The 24,797-nt window shown below is 37.5% G+C and overlaps 1 protein-coding gene and 1 long non-coding RNA gene across 4 annotated transcripts in view; one reads left to right on the top strand and one right to left on the bottom strand.

Moving 5' to 3' along the window:
• Positions 1–24,797, bottom strand: part of HOMER1 (homer scaffold protein 1) — an 87,005-nt gene that overhangs the window by 17,117 nt on the left and 45,091 nt on the right. For all 3 annotated transcript variants that reach the window (XM_084503237.1, XM_084503236.1, XM_084503238.1), the window contains one exon: positions 5,441–5,597. In XM_084503237.1, coding sequence (XP_084359363.1) covers positions 5,441–5,597 — 157 coding nt within the window. The remainder of the gene's footprint in view (positions 1–5,440; positions 5,598–24,797) is intronic.
• Positions 1–24,797, top strand: part of LOC311426694 — a 33,327-nt gene that overhangs the window by 4,136 nt on the left and 4,394 nt on the right. The window lies entirely within an intron of this gene.

Here is a 24,797-nt window from a genome sequence, read left to right as displayed (position 1 = left end):
AAAAAAAAAAAAGATAATAAATTAACTTAATTTTTTAAAAATTAAATCACAAATCTAAGAGGGGGCATTATAGCTTTGTTTCTATTACTTTAAAAGTGTAATCTGTGATACACAGAGCAACTATTTCAGTCAAATTTGAAAACAATTATGGAAGAAAAAAAATGATGGGTTTAAAAGAATTTAAAACACCTGAAAAGTCAAAGTTTACAATGAATACTGTATGAGGGTAGGAAGGATCTGCAGAAGGATCTGGACAGGCTAGGTCAATGGGCTGCATCCTGTTGCATGGCATTCAACAGGGCTAACAGCTGCGTGCTGCACTTGGCCTCTTGTAGTGGTACAGGCTTGGGGCAGGTGGCTGGAAAGTTACCTGGCAGAAAAGGAGCTGGGGGTGCTGGTTGACAGCCGGCTGCATGTGAGCCAGCTGTGGCCCAGCTGGCCAAGAGGGCCAGCAGTGTCCTGGCCTGCACCAGAAATGGTGTGGCCAGCAGGCCTAGGGCAGGGATTGTCCCCTCGAACATGGCACTGGTGAGACCGCACCTTGAGCACCTTGAGTCATCAGTTTTGGGACCATCACTACAAGAAAGATATTGAGTTGGTGGAAGACATTAAGGGAAGAACAATGAAGCTGGAAAAGAGCCCAGAAAACAGGAGTTAAAAGGAGTGGATGAGGGAACTGGGGCTGTTTAGTCTGAAGAAAGGAGGCTGAGGGGAGACCCCATCACTCTCTACAACTACCTGAAAGGAGATTGAAGCGAGGTGGGTGTTGGTCACTCTTCTTGGGTGACAAGTGATAGGATGTGAGGCAATGGCCTTCAGTTGCACCAAGGGAGGTTTACAGTGAATATCAGGAAGCATTTATTGTCATAAAGGGTGGACAACCATTGTAACAGGCTGCCCAGGGACGTGGAATTGGTGGAGTCAGCATCCCTGGAGGTATTCGAGATGTGTGGATGTGGCATTCAGGGACATGGTTTAGTGGTGGGATATGATATAAAATCAAAGGATATTTATATATAAATAAAACATGACAAAGTTCAAACTGTGGAGAAAGGTACCATAAAAAGTCACCTAATAGTAGCACTAAAAAAACATTCCCTTATTTTTAAATAGAGGCAATTATTTAAGTAAGACTATTTATAAAGCTATTTATATAAAGAGGAAGCTAAAAACAGAAATAATAAGATAAAATTTCCTAATCGATATGCATTATTTCCTCACTACTACCACATTTGACAGAGGGCATGAGTCTGCTGTGGCTTGCAGATAGATGACTCAGGTACCTGAACTTGTAGATATTCTTAAAGCATGTAAGGAGTGAATACCACAATTGCATTATATATAAACCACATAATATGTTATTAAATTGCTCTAAACTTAACAGCTAGTGGTGGAAGTACAGTTCTTTATTTTGAAAGCTGTTCTATTCTGTACAACACTATGATCTTATAAGTGTGTGTATCCCTCTAATGAATACAGATCTACACACATTCTACTTCTCCAGTGGGCAAGATGCTGTAACAGCCAACTTTTGCATATAAAACAACAACTACATTGCAATTAAACATGCAAACTAATTTCCAAACTTTTGTTTATCCTTGAAGTGTTTTTTTCTACAAGTATTTTAAAATATCATCTATCAACTCTTTCTCAACGCAGTTTCTTTTGGATTAAAAAGCATTTTTCTTCTGAACTGGCATCATCCACAAGTTGCAGTACGGCAAATTCTGAATAGATATTAGGAAAACCAATTTGACAAGAAGGGTGGTCAAGTATTGGAACTGGTTGTCCAGTGATGCTGTGGGTTCTCTATTTTTCTGGATTTGACACACTGTCCTGAGTAACCTTATCCAACCCTGGAGCTGGATCTGATTTCAAAGTTGGACATACTTTCAGTAGGGAGTTGGGCAAGATCCAAAGTTCCCCTTCATGCTAAATTATTCTGTGATTCTGTGAACTAAAGATGGAGTTCATCACATGTCTAGAGGATTACCTAGATGATTATCTATGGAGAAGGACAAGCACTTAGAGAAACAAATTAACTCAGTACGTTAGTCAATTGTCTTAGACTGGTACACCCATTCATGTTTCTGTGTCTATATGAATCATCTATATAAAAAAAGAGGACTGTCCAAAACATGATGTGTAACTTCTACATAATCTCAGGAGAAATTGTCTTAGACTGGTACACCCATTCATGTTTCTGTGTCTATATGAATCATCTATATAAAAAAAGCGGACCGTCCAAAACATGATGTGTAACTTCTACATAATCTCAGGAGAAATGGATTCCAATTTAGGGAGCATTTTTGGATCAGTTGCAGCTGGTGCGTACACCAAGCTTAACAGATAAACCTAACAGAATGATTACATGATAGTCTTTAAACGCTGCTTGCTATCAAACATACCATAGCCAACAGTCTCCATATTCACCTTTTCAAAAGCACATTTTCTGTCCATGTAACAGAGAAATATCTGAATTACAGTTTCTTTTTGGAATGTGGAACTACTTCAAATTGAAAGATCAGTGCCCAGCATGCAAGTTAGAATAGCTCTTGTATTGTGCTGCAGGGGTAACAGATAAATTGATTTTTAACACCCTCTGAACACTTTTGCCTAGACAGTTTGATTTACTGTGTTAGCCAAGTCTATATCTTTCTCAAAGCAATTCCAACAGAGGGCAGTATTCTTGAGCTGTAGTAATTTACAGGCATGCCCACTGAGACATAGGCAGAGAGGTTTGTGAGATATTAGTAAGCCCCGAGGTCATGGATTACAGAAAGATTTAATACAAGCACATAAAAGCTGATTGTAAAAGAACATTGTAGATGATTCCATGTTATAACATCCTGTATTTCCTCAGAAATACGAAATAATTGTGGGAAAATTGCTGCGTTCACTTGGTTACTACTTCTGTTACTACTTCTGTTACTACTGTAGTATCAGGTGCAAGCAAAGTAACATACAAAGAAATTCTATATTCATTAATTGTGTTTGCCAGTAACAAACTGCCAATGACAGGATAGGGCTAAGAGTGACAGTAATATTAAGAAAATGGGACCTTCTATCACCATGCCATGCTCATTTTGTCTGTTTGGGTCTCCCCACAGAGAGCAGGTAAATAATTCAGTTTTTGTTGTTCTGTGTTGCTTTTCTTTTCGTTGTTGGATCAGAACTCTATTTTCTCAGCTTTGCAACTGAAGTTGTTAATACATATTATTAAGAAGAATGATACCTCATTATGTCTATATTTGAGCAACAAGTTCTTCACTGTAAAACTTCACTAGTAATGAAATTCACCTGGTATTCTGCAGTATCAAAAATTTATCAAATATGACTATTATCTTTCATCCACAAACCTAGAAAACAGGTTAGAACTTCCACCCTGCCAAGGGAGATGCCTAAATGAGACAAATAAGTGAAAACATCTCTGTACAAACATATATGACAAGCTTGTACCTGAATAGAAAAGTTTCAAAGCAATGCAATTTTGTCAGCAACTGTCAATTTCTTCAATTGAAAGAACCAGTTTTAATTACATTTCATTCATTTCATTCAGACAGGTATCACACACGCAGTAAGTGTCCATTGGAAATTGTCACTCCTCCCTATTAAACTCGTTTGGCTGGGATTTCAAGATCCTTGTTTCAGTTCAGTCTAGGTATAGGACAGCCCCAACAACCTGACATTTCCCCAGGTTTCTCAAGTCATGTGAATTCTCACTACTCTTCCAGAGCTGGGCGAAGGTTAGGTGCAACCTGCTGAATTTCTCGTCCTCAGATCAATATGATGCTTGTTCCTGTGATAGCCTTCAGTTGGACAGGTCCAGTGCAGGTCTGAAAGAACCTTTGGAATTTGCAGGGTTTAGCTAACTGTTATTTCCATATCTTATTTCATATAAGAGACTACAGTCTATAAAATCAAATTTAAAAATCTGCTGTGTTTGCTACATTACCTTTCATGTCTGTCAGCTTATTCATGAAAGTTGTCTTCATCCACAAAAGTATATAGGTCTTCTGCCACTTTTTTTTTTTTTTAATTTCTTAACTAAATTCAGCTTCTGATACTAAAAAAAACTCTAGAAAAGCTCCACTAAATACATCTTCACTACACACGTGTAGGCTTGCCTTCATTTTGCACAAAAGTATGCCCTACACTAAATTCACATGGACAAACATGAATAAATATACCAATATATTAAGTGCCATATGTGAAAAGAGAAGAGGAATTGTATACTTGTATTCACAATGCAGACTTCAACACTGCATAAGCTTTATAAGCTATATAAGCTTTTTTACTCGGCTCTGGTGAGGCCGCACCTCGAGTACTGTGTTCAGTTTTGGGCCCCTCGCTACAAGAAGGACATCGAGGTGCTTGAGCGGGTCCAGAGAAGGGCGACGAAGCTGGTGAGGGGCCTGGAGAACAAGTCCTACGAGGAGCGGCTGAGGGAGCTGGGCTTGTTCAGCCTGGAGAAGAGGAGGCTCAGGGGCGACCTTATCGCTCTCTATCGGTACCTCAAGGGAGGCTGTAGCGAGGTGGGGGTTGGTCTGTTCTCCCACGTGCCTGGTGACAGGACGAGGGGGAATGGGCTAAAATTGCACCAGGGGTGTTTTAGGTTAGATGTTAGGAAGAACTTCTTTACTGAAAGGGTTGTGAGGCATTGGAACAGGCTGCCCAGGGAAGTGGAGTCACCATCCCTGGAGGTCTTTAAAAGACGTTTAGATGTAGAGCTTAGGGATATGGTTTAGTGGGGATTGTTAGCGTTAGGTAGAGGTTGGACTCAATGATCTTGAGGTTTCTTCCAACCTAGAAATTCTGTGATTCTGTGATTTATTCCTCTCTCAAAGGCTATTACTCCTACCCCAATTGTGTTTTAATTTCTGCTTTGCCAAATGACTTCTGCAAATTTTACAGTGAAGGGAAGAAGACCCTGCTCCTCTTGCATGAATGCAAGAGGAGACCATTATTTGCATATAATGTGTTTGGTCCTACACACGGTTGGTTTTCTTTGGGTGCAAGTTCAAAAGGAAGCTGCTGGTCCTTGGTAATTCTGGGAACTACAACAGGTTTCCTTTAACTTACAGATCTGATGTCAAGTTTCTACAGGCTTAGAGGCAGGAGGGAGTCACATGTAATGTTATGGTGAAAGTCCTGAAACAGATGCGATGCAGCTGGCATAAAACAAGGAGTGAAAGCTGGCAAAGGTGGCCTAAGGTTTACAGCAGAGATAACTCTGGATACAACAAAACCCTCTGCAGAAAAGGAACTGCTACAAAAGAATTCCCTGAGAAACAGTGTGTGCTTTAAAGTGATCTTTAGTGTCTGTCTCAAAGATTTACCTAAAGCCCCAACAATAAGCTTATTTGTTCCACTTCAAAATGAGTGAATACAGTCACCAGGACTTCCAACTCAATGATCCTGGCTGTTTGCCTTGACTTACCCGCTTATGAAGACGTTCTGCTTCCTCCTGATATGCAGCAAGCTGTTGTTTCCATTGTTTTACATTGGCAGTGGACTCCAGCAGGGCTGCTGTGAGCTTAGCATTATTACCCTTGAGCGTGGCCAGTTCTGCCTCCCAATGCTTGCTGATTGTCGAACTGCAAAGACAGAATGAGAATGGTCAGAGACTTCAAACCTCTAGGACTAAATGTTCAAGTGAGAATACAAGTGTGCAAATCATCAAAACTTCAAATTCAGAAAGTACTCATCAAAAAAATTTTTAATATAGCTATATCTTTACCGGAAAACAACCTCTACCTTCCTAGTTCAAGAGAGGTTATTTTCTTAAAATAAAATGTTACGGATGATGAAATCCAACCAGCTCCAGGGGAGACCTCCTTGCAGCCTTTCAATCCTTAATGGGGGCTTATAAAAAAGGTGGAGAGTGACTTTTTACATGGGCAGATAGTGATAGGACAAAGGGTAATGGTTTTAATCTAAAAGGGGGAATACTTAGATGTTGGTAGCAAATTCTTCACTCAGAGGGTGATGAGGCACTGGAACAGGTTGCCAAGAGAACCTGTGGATGTCCCATCCCTAGAGGGGTTCAAGACATCAGGTGGATAGGGTCTTGGGCAACCTGATCTAGTGTGAGGCATCCCTGCTCATGGCAGGAGGATTGGAACTAGATGATCTTTAAGGTCCCTTCAAACTCAAACCATTCTGTGATTCTAGGAAAAGCAACAGCTTGTAATTCTAGAATATGCACATGATTAGTCATCACTTTAATATATATGTATTATGTATAAGTGCTTTTTCAATGTATTACTTAATGAAAGACATTATAGGGAAAGATTTGTCACCAACATGATTAAGAGAGCTAATGTAGTGCTTTGGAACTACGGATTAGCTGCCCTAATGCAAGCCTTCTATGCCTGAAATATACTTTTTATTATTATTATTATTAAATACCATACTTAATTTGGACTTACAAAATCAAAGATCTTGAATTTCAACAACATAATGCTGTTAATAATACTTCAGTAATATCAGCGAAGAAGCTAAGGATCAAGAAGCATAGAGATATTATTGCTTTATTGCAAATAGGATTGTGATGTTGGGATTTATTAATGTAGCCATGGAGGAACAATCCTTGCCTATAATTTAGTTATTATATGCACGAATACAGGATTTTAATTTTCAGAAATAATTAGCCATCATTTGTAGACCCTGTCCTTCTACTTAGAATGCAAAGGAAAAACATCTTATATATCAGGTGAAGGTATTTGTACACAAACAGGTCATTATCATTTACTTTTATAAAGACAACCACATGTGAGTTGCACACCTACATGAAAAATACATAAAGAAAATAATTAATTTTTGTCTAATTAACTTACTATTAAAGGCATCACTGACAACTAATGATCTGTAACTCTAACCAAAATGACTTTGCATATAAGTTTATAGTGAATTATGAATGATTATTGTAATCTATTTCTAATAATTAATATAATTTAATATCATAGAATCATAGAATGGCTTGAGTTGGAAGGGACCATATGTTTAATTATAGTTTACTGATATTTTGTATATAAGCTGATAGGCTTATTTGAACTTTGCACATATGAATCATTCTGCCACCATTTCACCCACCAAGTTTCTTTTTCTCACTTCTTGCATATGCACAGTCTGTTCCACAAATGCACATTTCAAAAACATTACGATTCCTATAAAAACTCCTCAGGTGTTCAAAGTCAACCAGTCACTAAGTGCCACTCATTATCAATTCAGATCACATCTACTGTTTCACTAAAATGGGATGTCTGATTCTTCCATGCTCCTGCATTTTCTTTCAAATATACTGCTTCTTCCCTTGAACAGGAATACAAGCTCTTTCAGAAAAGAAATACAGGTTCTTTCAAATTGCTGTACCATTTCATGATCTATTCAACTAATTAGAAGTTCACCACTGGAAATTTTAAATCTTCAGTGACTAAACTAATATAATGATAATTCTACTTCATTAGGGAGCACTGACTCACATATTAAAGAAGATGAGAACAAATTTATGTAACAATATCTATACTTCTGTTTCTCTGAACAGATTTACTTTTCATCTATAGTAGCACAGCAGATCAACAAATTCTGTACAAATCATGTGAAAAATTTGAGTTCATCATCATAATCACATTTCCTCCTAGATGTTCTGATCTTGCAAACAAATCTCCACACCAAGTTCATGCGAGTGGTCCTATTTCATAGCCCTGCTACAGCAGGACTAGAAGTTAACTGTGTGTGTGACACTTACTCACGTTTACAAAATGTATCTTCCTATTTGTCTTTTCTCACAGAAAAAATATACACACAAGATTCTATATTCATGTAACCCTGCAGATTACAAGCTAATTATCTGGGACGGTTACAGGAAGGGAACCATTTGATTGCTTCATATCATAACTGACAATGCAAAAAGGGTAGTGAATGGATCTTTTTCAATGTATTGTTTATACTCACAATAATACAAGGCAAAATTATAAGCAATGAAAATCCCAGGAGACAGAGTCCTAGCCAACGCTGAGTAACCACATGAGTGGGATTCCTGGCATGTCTCACCTGCATCTTTGCCGAGTGCCCTTACAAGAAACCCTGACAAGAAAGCAGCTAGGAGGCTCTTCAGTTATTTCTTGTACAGTGGAACGTCAACAGTAAATAAAAATCATGTATTTTCTGTAGCTGCAATAGCTACCCTGGTTCAAAAGCTGGAAGGTTTCTTTGGAGCTTGTTATTTTAAATCAGTCACTTTCAACAGGACTGCACTAGTGCTATTTCTCCACTTTTTACCCCTAAGAAATCTAATACAGTGGGTTTGAACATGCCTATTGTAATGCAGAAGTTGTTTATAACATACACTGTACATTTTTTCCTACAACTAATCTCTACAATATCTTCTGTAGATTGTACTACTGCTCCACAAATAGAAGCAAATTACTTGATTTAGTCTAGTTTTGTATTTGATAATACACTATAACTTCTCAACTATTTAGACATCCTGTTTCTTCCGAAAAAAAAACTCCACATTCTCTGACACAAAAATGTGATGGATATCATACCGAGAAACAAGGGCCAAAGACACATTTTTTTTTTTATTTCCATACTTCATAAAATCATAATCTGATTAAAATAGCCTGTAACCAATCATAGCAGTACAAAGTTATTTTCAAATAACTTTTCACACACACATGCACACAGACAAATGTATGGTTTGTGAATTATTTTGGCTAAAACTGGACTTATCTTGATTTAAATTAATTATTTTAGAAACAGATCAAAGCACACCTACAACAGGCTGTTCTTAAACTAGATTAAGATTATGTGCATTGATGCTCGGATCTGTAGGGTTACATGTGATCAAGTTTATTAACAGCTCCAACGTGAACACTGAGAAACACACACTTCAGGCACATACTTTAGGGAATTCTCCCTCAGGAGAGAAAATTCTGGAGCTAATACCTGGGATGGTAAACGCTCAGGTCCTGAAGCTGAAAGTACCATGCCTGGAAAACCCAAAGGGCTCACAACAACTGCTAGAGTCTGTGGCCAGGATTTTTATGATGAAACAGCTGCACTAATGTCCCTTAGGATAGGTGTAGGTGGGCTACCCATACTGTCTCTCTCTAAAATCTTTTATTTAATTCCTGATTGAAAGGCTTTTTGCTAAAAGGAATTGCTTTTGCCCTCACTGTATTACATTGCATTAGAGGAAATACAAACACACCTCTGTCAGGTTGTCTTAATGGTTGTAACAAAACCATTACACAATGAAACAAAACCAAAACATTCTTCAGGTGTTCCAAGATTACTGGCCCACATGAAATGGCAACATTTATTCAGTGATTAAAGTGATCCAAATTACAATGTAACTTCTGCCAGGACACCCTTCAGAGTTACACCATAGAGCAAAAAGCTGAGCTGTACATATAAACACAGTGACACAGGCACACACACATTTGCAGTTTAAGAATTCAACCTGCACAAGTATGTTGTTTTGTTTTGTTCTGAAAGCCAGGCATCCTTTTGCTGGCACTGTCACAATTTAAATACTTAGTTCTTCAGACTTGTCACAATTAACATCACTGGCTTCCTGGCACACTTTAAGTTGGTCTTTCAAAAAAAAGAGACATTTTTCATACTTCTTGCCCACTTCTCATCACGAAAAGCTCCACTGAACTTTTAAAAGTATCATAACAGAAAATGAAGCCTTGTCATTTCCTTGTGAAAATTCTGAATATTTGAACACAGATGACAAACTGCTTTACAAACATAGCTGCATAAGTGTTTCTACAGCAGTGGAGGATAAACCCAATGCAAGAGCAAAAATAGGTCTGTTATGGTTAACAGCAAAATACAAGTTTTATTGTTTCCACTGAACATGGTATAAAAAAAAATATTCTTCCATAACACAGGTTTAGGTCACAGCGATTGTTTGTAAAATTATGTCTACAGTGATGACTGTTCATGGGATCATAAGCACTTCTTAGCAAGTAAAAGCTCAAAAACTTCCCAGAACTTCTGATCCTTGCTGTTGGCCACAGTACATGGTATGTGGGTAATGTTAGACATGTTCACTGCCAGAATGGTGCATGGTGTCCACCTTCAAGGCAGAGGATTCAAAGTCAGATATTTAACTTCTATAGCACACAATAATTTTATCACTACTACAACACACTCCTAGAGCAAACCACTGACTAGTATCCTAGGGCATAACTGTGACATCTCCTGAGACTGAAGTAGGATTTGATGATTTTCAATACTTTTAGGCATTCTGACCAATCAACATTGACCTGATCTCCACTCTCACTAGATATTAGCTGCAACTCCGGTAAGTGACTGAAGAATAGCTTTGCTATCTGTCCATCTGTGACCTGAATAGAATGCAAGAGGCTATAAACATACGATTATCTTTCTCTGTGAAGTAGGTCACTTAAGGAAAATTAATCCTAAAAGCTCCAGGCCCCCTGTTTAGGCAGTTAGAGAAGACTTGCAAATGCAGGTGCAGGGAGCCCATATTAATGAGTTGTATTCAAAATTAAGTTACTTCAAGAGATCCCTTCACAAAACAAAGAAACAAAAGCAGTCCAGGTTAAAAGATGTTTTCTGCTTTTGGAATCAGCGTTGCTTATTCATTGCTTGCTGCATTGCAGGGAATATCAACACTATAAAACATGGTTTAAGCTTCAGTTTAGATTTATAGAAATAAAGGGTGTGCAGAATTATGCTTTATTAATATTCTATGTTTTTAATTCTGGAATTGTTGCTTAAAAATGAATTAATTTAACAGTTGGATTTCTTATTCTACTGTAGTCATAGTTTCAAACTACAGCTGCTCAAAGGCAAGTAAATTCTTTTCTTCAAGTGTAACTGGTCTGCACTGCAGATATATGATGAGCAGTACTGTCTTGGGGTGGCAGAAATGAGGAATTTGGTTGAATGGAGACTGAAGTACTTTCACTATAAAATTTGACATCTGGTATAGTAACTAACTCCATAAGACTTGACAAATATGAATGGAGCAGAGTCCCTGTAGCTGCTGTTCAGATTATAAATAGAGGCATGTGCTGGAAGCAGACCAAGTGCCTGGTGAAGTAAGCATTACCAGTCAGCAGGAGAGGTACGTCAACCAGCTGGTAGCAACACATTAGCTGTACTGGCAGCAAAGGTTGATCCTTTCTGACAGCCTTTCTTGTGAGCTGCACAGAGCAGCTCTTCAAGCTCAAGGAGGCAAAGGGTTCTTGTGAATGATTTGGTTCCCTTACAGTAGTGTCTGAGAGTTCTAGTGCATTCAATCAGCATCACTTCTCTTTGGAAGCATAAGGCAAGTGTTTGGACTTACATAAGGCTTTCAGCTGAATTTGGGAAGGAATTTCGCCTGAAGTCCTTATGCAATCCTTCATATGAAATAAAGCCATGTAAGTGTTCTTCTACAGGGGCCTGAGAATGGTTAATGCTCCTGGCTGCAATAATGGAATCTATATATGATGCTGTTGCAATAAGATGGTAAACTTTAAAGGGTGCTTTAAGATAATTTCACAAGCTTCTGGATGATGCTGAGATCCCAGGCAAGAAGGCTGAGAACTCTGCAATGGGCTATGCTTGCAATTGCTTTCACTGGAACAACATGACTGCCCTGTTAGAGGCCAATGATGACGCTGCTGGCACACAGGATGATTGCAGCATTCCTCAAAGTATTCCTAAAAGTTCACAAGAAACCTACTCTTTCATTCTCACTGAGAATTAGTCTTAGACTCCTTACTTCGCATCCTGATTTAGAAAAACAAAACAAAACAGAACAAAAAAAACAACCACACACTTCTGGCATTTGCGGAATTTTACCCCTTTTCAGAGATTTCAAAGAGCATCTGCTGTGGCCATCTATTAAAAGTGAAAAGCTACTTCCACTTCCTTCTTCTATGATAGGAAGGATATAAAAATTATGGTTTTAGTTTGTCCTGCTGCTAGTCCAAATCACCATATGTTCTAGGGCATGAAATTCAAATTCTGCAGTCTCTTCCTCTCTCTTGAATATTCAAAACAAATTTGGAAGCAGAAAAGGGTTTTGTCATGTATTTAATTATACCTAACTAGGAGTCCTAGAGTGAGTGGGAAGCTGAAGAAAGAGCTGAGGACCAATCAGGTCCTATCTCACCATTCCAGGAATAGGCAAGAAAGAAAAGTCTTGAGCTGCTTTGCCATTTTGGCCTTAATACAGAGCTGTCTGCTTGTACAAGCCCAATAGATTCAATCCCTGAAAAGACTCTGAACTTGTCTGCATGAAGGACGCCGTCATCTGCTGTATAGTTAAGTAATTAGAGTGAAAAACAGCAAAAGAAGGAAAGCTAGGGACATAATGACAGCTTTTGTAGAAAGGAAGCCCAAGAAATAAGACAAAACAAAATGACTTCTTCATGGCTACTGCTTCTTGTATTTTTATCAGTAGTTGTGACAAACTGGACACATGCAAAAGGAAGTTTTATTTCAAAAAATGGAATTTATTTTAAAAAGTGGTAAGTCTCTCAAAATTATAATCAAGAGATAATTACCAGGAAATTGCTTTGAGTTAAATATTTTCAATGAGGCCAGTGAAAAACTAATTAATATTCAATGAGATTCTTATTCTTAATTAGAGTATTCAAAAGAATCTCTAGCAAAGGAGAATAGGTACCCTGGGGAGAGAAGTAGGAATGTTAACTGAGCATGAAAGATCTGTTCTTCCCTTTGGGACAAGGAATATCGACATGATCTCAATGGAGTTACATCAGCACAAAACCAGGGAAACAGTTGTGAATCATCTCTTTAGACTGGAATAATGTGCACAGTTTAAATGACAATTTGATACTAGCAAAAAAGATTAGGGAAGCTCATGAGGCACATCATATTTGAAGTGAGGAGATTAATAACACACCTCCTTGAAAGTGAGAAAGGCTACAGTATGGCTGAAATCAGTAGGTGAGAGCATAACTTTTCAGAGAGTTTCTGAAAAGTATTCTTTGCAAAGGTTGAAGGTTTATCCCACTCCAGGGTGTATTTTCTGTTGTTGTTTTTATTTTTGTTTTTATTTTTTGTTTACACCTCTTTATTCAATTCAGAGCTACAATATGCTTGAACTCCTAATTCCTATCTCAGTGTAGAATACTGAATTGTAGAAGCTTTTCCTGCAAATTTGGAACGAAGGGTGCTTATGGAGTGATTAGTGATTTTTCTTTCAAGGTGCTTCAAATATAACCTTTCATTTGCATTTAACCTTTGAGTTTGACCGTGCTCGGTTTTGAATTGCCCAATGCACACATACAGCTTGTGGACAGAAGTGTTGATTTTCCAGTGTTGTTATAGGCTGTTCTGTTATTAGGCATCTTGTCATGTTTTATCAGTCACTGGGGCAGGGTCAAAATCTTTGCAGAAGGAACCTTCCACAAAGAAGCTGCCCAAAGAAACCTCTCAGTAATGGTACAGACCCCTTCCACTATGTGGCAGATGACTATGCAATGAAAATCAGTGGCTATATCCTATTTATCTCTACCACCTAAATTTACATTCTATATTTCATAATACTGTCCTAATTCATCACAGAACCTACAGAAACCATCATAGCACAAACCTTTCAATATGGAAGCTTAACCCTGAGGAACAGACAACAAATTAAATTCTTTTTAAAGGACAGAAAATTCTATATAAGTATTTTGCACAATATCCCAGTATCATACTCTTCCAAAAGGTAACAAAGTTTGAAACAGAAATGCCCAGGTATGGTGTTATTCACTGCTTACTGGAACACAAAGAGTCACTAGTAGTAGAAGAGTTCTTGAAAACCACTCCACAGGATGCAGAAGACAGGGCATTAACACAAAACAAATGCTTCAGCTATGATCCTTATAAATCAGGGATTTAGATCGCAGTCCTGACCCAGCTTAAAGTGGTGTTAAAAGAGAAGAGTCACTCCTCTCCACAGAAGCAATGAAAGAAGTTTCCAAGCTTCTTGTATTGTCTGCTATTTACATAGCTGACATTTAAAGTGTTTCTCATTAAACTACACTATTAACAACTTAATGCATGTCTTTTATATACTGTAACACAACACAAAAGACTTGTATTTAATCTAATTTATCACAGCAGCACCAAGAAAATCCCTGATTCTTCTGAAGAGGTTCAACTTTTATTTTAATTTTATTCTTTTAACGAGATCTAATTTTTGTCTTAGTCATTTGGTTTTATACAATAAAGGGACACTAGGTTATCTCTTTATGAAGGTCATATAGCATAAAACAAAATCAATAATTCTTTTTTAAAACTTTTAGCTCTTTGCAAGAGCAAGCATAGCCAATTAATTCCTACCTTTTTGCACTAACCATTAAATCCTTGCAGACCTAAAATTTTAGCATACTCTGAAAAATTAAAGATTTGTCCTTGCCTTTTTTATTGATAATACTTAGTATCAGTAAGAGTATTTTATTCTCAAACTTGTGAGACCTTGCAGACCTAAAATTTCATTGCACCCTCTGAAAAAGTAAAAAATAAAAGATTTGCCCTTATTCCTTTTCAGAAATAGCTTACCAGTATCACTAGACCTGATACTTTATTCTCACACTTGTAATGTAACTGATATTTTTCAAAACTGATAACCAGTCTTTTTTTTTTTTTTTTTTTTTTTTTTTAGTATATTAAATTACTATAGAAGATGAGGCATAATTCTATGCTGTTGCTATGGTGCTGAGCACTTCAAATATTCCAACAAAATGAAATTTTCAAAAACAACCTAGGTTATTTAGGAACTTATGTCTCATTTTCTAAAATGACCAGGTATTTGGCTGTGAAGAAAGTCAAACTGCCTTGGGCTCCTATGGCACTTAATCAGTTTTAAAAAGTAATTAGATGATGTGGTTATCAGCAAGTGAGGTAACAGGACATGATGACCCTGACTTTAAACTTATTTGAATTCTGACTCTGAACTTATCTGAATTATGGCTGCTTTCATTCTGGAATTCATTTGTATGCACAAGAATTTAAAGCAGTTTAACTGTAAATTAATTCTTTGAATTAGTACAGATTAATTTTCCAGAGGCCCCTAGGTAGAAAAAGCCCAGTTTCTTTCAAAAATCCTACCTATAACAACAATTTATGTGTACATTGATATGATCTGTTCTCTGTCAGTAATGTAAGAAAAGGTAAGAGACTATTTGACTGCCCTTCAGTTCTCTTACTCATTTACTGAATGATGTTCTGGCTTTAAGGGTTTATCTGAACTGTACTCTCAATTACATCTCTGTGAGTTTGAGAAACTCTCCTACTTTCACCATCACCATGCTGTGACAGTAAGGACAAGGAACAGCTCTTTTCCCAGTGATCACAACTCCACCACTAAGTAAAATAGGGCCCGAAGGCCCGGAGCTTCTGAAGGCCATACAAATTTGCAGTCTCCCCAGACATCTCCGATCCACACCAGTTGGCCCAATCCTAAGCACAGTTTGGATCATAAGACATGCACATAAGGCAGGGATAGTGCCCTTGCATCTACAGAGTCTTCCAAAATCACCCTACTAGGCTTTACGCCACCTGCAGCCCTCCCCTGCCCATCTGAAACACTTCTGGTGGTGTGTGCACGTCCTTGCTGTTGTGCAAGAAGAAGCCACACTGGGGGTAGCAACGTAGCCTTTAAATCACTGCAGATACGTGGAACAGGAAAAGGACCCTACACCAAAGTAACTGTGCCATGGGCCACAGGGACAGTGTGTAGGCCCATGCTGTAACACGTGGATGTGGTTTTGGCCTTCATTGTCCAGGCCTGTTTTACTTAGCTGTGTAGACATGGCCAATACAAGGCTGCTGCAGCTACAAGTTGGTTCTGTGGAGATCAGCAGAGATAGACAGATTTGCAATGACAGAGTGAAGACGAATAGAGCTGCACCAGAGTGGGCTGAGGAACAGCAGCCAGGCTGCAGCACATATTGCAGTGAGGTGGTACAGGGGCTCTCTCCCAGTCATCTAAATCCAACACACACCACACACCAGGGTTGGAAATTCTTTGCAAAAGCTTCTGCCATGTTTCTGGGCACTATCATAGCTTAAACTAGAGTGTGTGGCACCTCTGCTGATGAGAGCAGCCATTACGAGTGGTATAATGTGAAAGGTATACATGCGCTTATTTTAGATTTTATTGGAACTTCCTGTCAGTGGTACCACAAGATGTCTCAGTCTCTAAGACCCTTAATGCTGGTTCCTGTTCTCACTATCACAACAAACTGAATCTACCTGAACAACCATTGCAGATGCAGGGCCTTACAACACCACTACAGGAACAGAAAGACGTGCTATAGAATGACAGAAATATTTATATTTAATTAGGTAGTGGGAAAAAGGTTCTGAATGATGACTATTTGGCATCTGCCCAGCTAGTACATTAGGTTATGTCCCAGTATCAAATAATAATAACTACTGGTGCAATTCATGTTTGAATTACAATTGTCAATTTGCTTATCCTGGGAAATATGACGACATGAATTAATCGCACAGTTGGTATCAGAGATGAACTGTCAGTTTACATGCTGACAACAATATCATTTTATTCCATTAAGGGAACAGAAGCTACGTGAAAGCATGGTAAATTTAATTAAGCTTCATTTATCTCCTGTGATAGCCGTACAATTACTCAGAGGCAATAGCATAAGTATAGACCCCAAACTAAATAACCTGTGGAGCTGTCAGAATTATTTTGAAGAACAAGCAGTAAGTCCACACGAACTATGTGACCACAATAAACCACATATTGACTGTACAAATTTAAACAAAACAACTTTCTAGTGTGTTGCAGCACTTCTCTGTGGATACTGCCATTCATGTCATTTTCCATCACAGCTTTTTTAAGAGAATCAAAGTACTAAGTTTGTCTTGTTTAAACCAATTCTGAATCCACAAAAAGAATATATTTCTTGCACTAGGATGATTCTAGAGTCAAATTTACTGAAGAGAGACTGCATTGATGAAAAAAGATTAAATTTGATACATGAAAGTCTCTGATACTGGCACTCTTTGTATGATAAACAGGTGAACATTTGGAAGAAACAGACCCTATACAAGTTTCTCTCTTTCCCCTATTGTAAAAAATTAACAATTTTTCTTTAAGAAAAAAAATCAGAATGTCATCTTCCTTAATTCACTGGTCATTGCTAGTTCTTTTTTATTCAGCCTAGACTTGCTGGATCTAAATGATTCTGTTTTCTTCAGCCTCTTTTCAGAACAATACACAGATCATATGATTTGGCTCATAACCTAGCTTAAAGTTAGAAAGAAAAAAAAAATATAGACCAGTTCTTCCAAATTCAACACTTCTTTCAACTGAACTACTAGTTCAGTTGAAAGCAGCATGTGACTTCTGCTAGTTGTGATTTCACAGATAGCAAACTTTCACAAGGCTGTGCCTACATGTCATAACAGTGTTGGAGCACATTTATTTTCTAACATTGTGAGCTCTCTCTCACTTTCATTGATAAGGCACCTGGAATAGGAATAGGGTAGGGCAAGCCACAGGATGTGAAGATTTTTAAAAGCAAGCAAGATGTTTAAAAACTACTGTGAGGCATTCCCGAGCCTCCCACTGCTCTGAATAAATGTTAGCCCAGCACAGATAAAACAAGATGAATTGCAGTCACATGCAGTGATTGGATCACAATTTGAGCATGTAGCAAGCTATTTTAGTGATCCTTTTAAAATTCAGGCCAACTTAATAGGAACGTATAGCCTACATGAAAAAGTATTTGGTCTAAGACAACAAACCCATATTTCATTTCCATGCTTATTCTCGCTATAGAGAGGGAAAAAAATATCTTTTTTCAGCAAATGAAAGAATTGGATAACTTACTACTGGCATGAAGCACAATTCAGTTGGTGTATGTGTGTGTCTGTTTTGTTTTGCTTTGTATGGGCCTTGCTGTTTAAATGAAATGACTTTGTAATTTCCTATGTGGTGGCAGCCTCCCAGAAGAATGGTTTCCAGAGTTCTAAGTCGAATTTTGAAACTGAACCCTTTGCATTTCATGAGAAGACAGAATGCCATTACACTGAAGTGCCACAAAATAAATTGTAAAGGTGACAACCCTACAATCATCACAATGGATGGACCACTAACAATGTTTTGTTATTGTATACTTGAGAAAACAGAGTCCTAGACATCTGAGGCATTTTATTTCATCACTTTCACCCAGCTCCAGCTTCCTTCATTTGCCATGTGGCTTAAAAGCCAGTAAAGAGAAACCCTCATATTCTACATGATTGCTGATTTGTGTCCACCCAATTCATTGCTGACAAAACTCTGTCAAACAAAAAAATGTCTCTTTTATGCTTCCCTAAAGCATAAAACTGATGAAAAATTACAGGTGATGTTGATCTCCATTTAACTGTATTCCCCCTTCTATTCTTCAAGCTCAAGAAGAGATTATATCAAGTACTTCATAAATTTGACTTATAAAATATTCTACTTCCACGTTTATGTGTGCCTACCCCTAACCTCTACCCACATCTGCAGGAAGGTTGATGCCACTGAACTTCTGCAAAGGGTCTGCCTAACAAAATACAACAGAAAACAATCAATGTGACAGCTATCCCGATACAACTATTTTCAGTAACACACCTGATGCATGTGGAGCCTCAACAATGCTTATGTACATTCCAATGCATTTTGAAATGGCTTACAGCTTTGGACTCTTTATCAATGAGTTTTTACTTGAGTCTTTCAGGGGCTTAAGCTATCTTGATAGGAACCATCACCTAGCTGGGGAGGTAAAGTGAATTAAATAATAGCCTACAAGGAGCCATGGCAGGATGACAGCAATGCCAAGGAGCAGGGTAATGTTTTACCTTCATAGAAAAACATGACACATAACTCTGAACTGTAATGTTGGCAGGAGGTACAACCTTACGCTGGACCCGGTAAGCAGAGCGTAGTGGATGAAATCCATCTTCTCCGAGTTTAGATGTTTGAAAGCTAAGACAAGTATCCTCAGATGGCAGTTCATCAGATCAATCTAAGGTGACTATCTAGGGCGAAATGCATCAGGCACTATAGAAGGCATAATTTACAGACCTCAGTGTCACACAAATGAGACAGATTTTTGCTGATTTACCCCAGCAAACACAGGCCACAGAATGTTCCACAAGAATTACTACCTTAACTAGGTTTACTTGTAAAGCCTACCTATAAGTTAGGGAAAAATCTTCCGCAATCCTAATTCATCTAACAAAAATGTCATGCTCCAAAGAGTATGTTACTAATAGGTCAGTGTGGATCTTCAGGATTTAGACTCAAAAACAAGTTTTTTGTTTTATGTGAAAATCCTGGCCACTGGTCCTATATCTCTTGCAGGGATGCAGTGACCCGTCAAAGCATACACAGCTTATGAAAGTCAGTCAGCTCTACTGCACAGAAATTCTGTACAAAAATTACTTTGATTAAGGCTATTTTTTGCTTAAGGGTTTTATTTGAACATGAAACAATTATTTTAAAAATACACTAAATAGTCATGCTATGTATTTTTAATATAGAAAGTCCTCTAAACTGCTTTTCTCTGCTTTGTCAAACTTCAGTTTTTAAATAAGAGTTCTTTCAAGAAGTGGGCAGAGGTAACCCGTTTGGCAGGATCCTATTAGTAAACACAAAAAGACCATCAAATGGCTTTATCAAGCTCACCATGATTTCTCTGCACCACAAAGACTACCCTGTGTTGGCTCTGAACTGAAGAATTCAACAGGCACAGCACAGTCACTGCCTAAGCTGGGCTCCACGTGTGCCTGGAAGTAAAAAATATTCTAGGCGAGAGAAGCATTCGCTCAGCTCTATTCAAGCCTGTTTGCTCTGTGACCTCTGGGGAGTCCATACCAGCTGCTCTAGGTATTAATTAGCGTGAACTATGGCAAAGGAACAGGAGGTGCAACCACTTACAAAACTCACACACCTTCTCTGCTTCATATTAACCCAAACAGAATTTGGCAGAGCAGTCCATCTATTTCATAACTTCAACAGGAAAAGAATCCATAACTTAAATAAAATATTTGTTGTCAGCTATCAGTGGCTCTGACTTCTATGGACAATCTCCCGGGATAAAGTTATCTAATAAATTAAAAAATAATTAATTTATAAGTCCATATGGACTTCATTAACTCAACCTGAGTGCTTTGCAAATGGCAAAACACTCTTTTCTGAATCTATGTAGTACCTTTTAGTCCACAATTAATAAATAATTCACCATGACTGAAAGTGGAAACACTATATGACTTAAGATGATAGGCACCTTTTAACTTAGGTCAGATGCAGTGTAAATTCCCCTGCCCGATATCTAATCATATACTTATAAATGACTACAAGAATAAAGTAAATTATAGGCTCTTAAGATTAAATCACTACAGAGAATGGTGCTGGGTAGATTGATTTCTGCTTCCAGAGTTCCCTCTTCTCCAAGGACAAGGGACAGTTAAGAAGGCAGTAATGCAGAAAAGACTAGAAGGAATATAAAAATCCATAAACTAAATTGATCATTCCATCTTCAGTGTGAGCTGTTAAAGGCTGTGTTTTTTTTTAAAAAAAAGGTGTATTTATTTATATTCTGCTTGGAAGTTTGAGAAGAAAAATGAGTTTTGTGGTGTTTCAAGAATAGTAATTAAGCCATTTGTGTTTTCATCATGCTTGTATGTTATCAACCAGTATTCTGGATGATGGTGAAACTGTAACCACGCAGCACACACACACAAAAATAAAAATAAAAATGAGAGCTAGGTATCTATCTACATGTGTATGTTCAACTTCTCATAGGAGAACTATGTGTCTCATGATCCAAAACTACACCTCAGAAAACATAGAAGACAAACAATGTTATCAGCAAGAAAAGGACTAAATTGGCATCAGCTGTGTTCAATGGAGCAAGCAACTTGGAAACACAAAGAGCCTGCATTTGTAAAGACCTAATAACTGGAAAGTTTGGGCTTATTTTTGTTGGAGCTTTTTTACAGCTACTTTTGTTCATATGATTTAATTTTAGATCCCATCTTTTCAGAAAACTGGGAAAATAATTTTTGGAATACAGATGAACTTAGAGTTACAACTGGAGAAGTTTCTTCAGTAAGAGTATACATTACAAAAAAATCAAGAAAGAATGGCTTTGGGATACAGGTTTACAAGTGTTTGAAAAAAATAAAGCTATAATTTTGAAGTCTATAATTGGAATGAGTTGTAATGGATTTTAACATACCAGACTGAAAATGTTGGCCTTCTGAACTATGAAAAACTAAGTTGACTCTTGTTTTCTGCATTTTTGTTTAAAGATATTTTTTAGCTTGTGGACTATAAGCTCAAAATTGTTCAGGAGTGCTTCATAATCCTGTACATCTCAGGAATGTGACAGGAGCATTTTACCATGAATATAGCACTGCTATAAATTAAACAAGTTCATCAATGTTCTGTATAATGATTTTACAAAATAATCCAAACTTGACAACAAATTAACAAGAAATGAAACAAGCATCAAAATAAAACAGTAATGCATATTTTTCTGCAGTATACTTAAGAGTGATTTGAATCTTCCTTTCCCTGAAACTACGCAGCCATTTCAATGTTTTCTGTGTGGATGGGAATGCATAACCTGAAACCCAGATTTAGACTATTCTCCACTTTCACAGAATGAGATTGTGACTCCAGAGTCCATTCTAGAGATAGAAAACAGCAAACGAACAAATCTGGGAAAGTTTCTTTGCTGCTTGTTTATTGAAACAGATGGTTGCCTAAGTGTTACGTTTTTGTGTTGGCAAAGATAGGTGGCCTGAATTTTGCACCTGAAACAAAGCAGCTATGTATCAGCTACTATGAGCTTTTACTCTTCTAACATACTTTTTTTTACTGTCTGTTGGGCCATTATTTGAAGAGGTCCGCTTTTGGGGAAGCAAGGCACATGTGTGTACTGATGAGTGCAAAGTGGGTGATACTCTTACCTGCCAAACAGATTGCCATAGGAAAGTCTTGTTTACAAATAGTCAAATTCCAGACTCTAAAGAAAGCCCCCAACTTCCTGATCAAAAATTGACCCTAAAATGAAGGTATAGTTCCACACACCTACTTCCCTCACCAATCAGGATGAGACAGTGAAGTCTGAGTAATCAGGCACTATTAAAAGTGTGGTCATATTTGCCCTGCAAAACATCCCCTCTGCCTTTGCTTTTCATAAAGGCTTCTCTTTTCAAGGGTCATGACTGTTAGAAAATGCACTTGAGACCTCAGGGATTGATAGAAATGTGTGGTTTTTTTTCCTGGTAACTTCAGGTGTTAATGGCTTTCTGTTCACGTAAACACATTTTTTAAATGGGTGTCTGAAAAATAGCTGTAGGTATGTACTGTGGTTTCCAACCCAAACAAGGCGTGCCATTTGTACATTCAAAGTATTAAGTCTTTCCACAGATGATTTATAAAAAAAATAGCAATTCCTCAAAGTGTCCATTTCCTCTCATCATTTTTCACTTTTTTTTTCTCCCCACTGGAGAAGAGTGATTTGAGAGCTGCAGCATTTCTTTGGTGTCTGCTTTTTAATGCTAAAATGTTGAAAACAGTTTCAAAAGCCACTGGTAAAAGAAGTATTTGCTATAGTTAGAAGTGCTGACCTAATTTCAACGAAAGTTATCCAGACATCTCTGGTGTATTAAAGACAACCTCTTAGACTTATTCATGGTGTCCTGGGAAAGTTCAGTTTGGAGTTTAGCCCTAGTTACTGGTAGAACGATTTCTTATGAGGACCTGTCAGTAATGCCAAAAGACACTGAATAATGGAAGTATGAGTGAAGAAAACATGAGGTACGAACTGTCTACACAAGATCACCTACAATTGCAGTTGGAATTCTTCTTGAAAAGATGACTACATGTTTGAGCTTAAAACTCAGAAAACCACAGATATTCTAAATACTAGATGTACAAATAATCCTATAAAAGAAACCTCACAAGTTTAAACAAGAATACACACCCAGTACCAGAACATACAAAAGTTCATTGTGAAACTAAATTACTAGGAATATATACAATAAAGAGAATAGCTCCACCATCAGTGCCTAAATATAGCAAAAAAGCCACTATGTAGTAACAGTAGACTCCTAAAGGGAGTAGGTATTTTCAAGAATACATTTCAAGAATACATAACAAAATTCATGATGGTGTCTTAAAGAACACTGATTTGGTGCTGTATGTGATAATCATAGCAGCAATGTTTATAGTTGGTGAAATGTTAACAGAATCTTTTAATATCATCCATATTTTGTATTGGTAAAACAGAATGGATATGTTCTTTTAAAAAATGAAAGTTTATTCCTTAAGCAATTTAGCTCTTTCATTTTTACCAGGCCTTCTTTTTTTCCTTTTTATTTTTTATGCATAGGATTGAAAGGGGAAAAAATTACATGTTCCAAGTTGTATGCTTTTTTTTTTTTAATTTAAATTACATAAGGATTGTATTCCTCTTCTAAGAATGTACTTGCCAGATAAGTTAGAGTGCTCACTGGTCCCTGAGGATGGTATTTACATCATTGTTTTTCCAACACCCAGCTCTCATCTTCTGAATCACCCCTTGGAGCATTCATTAAATAAATGACAGGAAGTGGATAATTCACATGCTCCAAACTAGAACTTGCTTAGGAGCTCAAGGGAGACAGTGAAATTACTTAAAAAAAAAAAAAAAAAAGTGTTGGGCTATTTTTAGTTTTGGCTGTCATCCATTCCTGCAAACATTATAATGTATATTATCAGCTGCTTTATTTGAAAGTATTTGTAAGCAACACATGTACCATGGCCATTCTTCTAGTAGTATATACAAGTCCTCTCCACCTCTCCTTCCCTACCTAGAGACATCTTATGGAAATGTTACAGTATGAGCTGTACTATACTGTGCTTGACACACTACTGGATTGAAAATATGTAAAGGTTTAGCACATATTCCAGATTTCCTATAGCGCTTTCAGTAATTGTTACAATCAGGGAAGTCAGAGAAAAAATAATTTACACAAACACAAGATCTTCACTTCAAACCAATAATTTCCTAGCAAGAACTTTTATTGCAAAGTTGTCTGACTTGAACTAAATCCCAGTCACCTAGGCATAAGTGTAGGAGTGAGGGAAGCAGTGGGAGTTGGGTCAGGAAGGAAAGGAAGAACAATCCTTCTCCATGTGCTTCTTCCTGAGACCACCAGGGCCTTGCTGGTAGAGCACAAGAGGAAGAAGAACACCACAACTAAGGCCTTCACAACATCAAACAAAATGTTGTTTGAGTTTCTTCTCTAAATGTGCCTGAAGAAATAATCACCTTTTCTCAACAGAGTAATTGAATTTACCAGTGTTCCTCTGATGTGCTCTAAGATGCCACAGTTCATTATAGCACCATGCAGTCTGGAAACAGTTACTGCCTTTTATGTTATAGATAAACCTTTTCAAAAAAGTCTAACTTTAGCCATTTCCATTCCTGGAAGTTTTCAAACCAACTAGGTAAGACCTAGAGCAGCCTGGTCTGATCTCATGGCTGACATATTTGAGCAGGAGCTGGCATTAAACACCTCCTGAGGTTCCTCACAACATGAATTAATGCTACAATCAGCTTAGACAGCGTTGAAAATCAAGAGTTAAAAAAGTTATGCATGCTCCCACCCCATTTGGTAAAAAAAGCTACATATAACACTAAGGAATATCCAAGCATTAGGATTTGACTATAAATTGAAACCAAAGAAAAACAGCACAAAAACTTATTACCTCAAAACTTGTCTTCAAAGCCAACTTAATTCAACATGATCCACAA

This window comes from Aythya ferina (genome assembly GCF_964211825.1).
Source record: "Aythya ferina genome assembly, chromosome: Z".
NCBI lineage: Eukaryota > Metazoa > Chordata > Aves > Anseriformes > Anatidae > Aythya > Aythya ferina.
The sequence above is the reverse complement of the archived record's forward strand: the minus strand, read 5'-3'. Positions and strand labels throughout refer to the sequence as shown.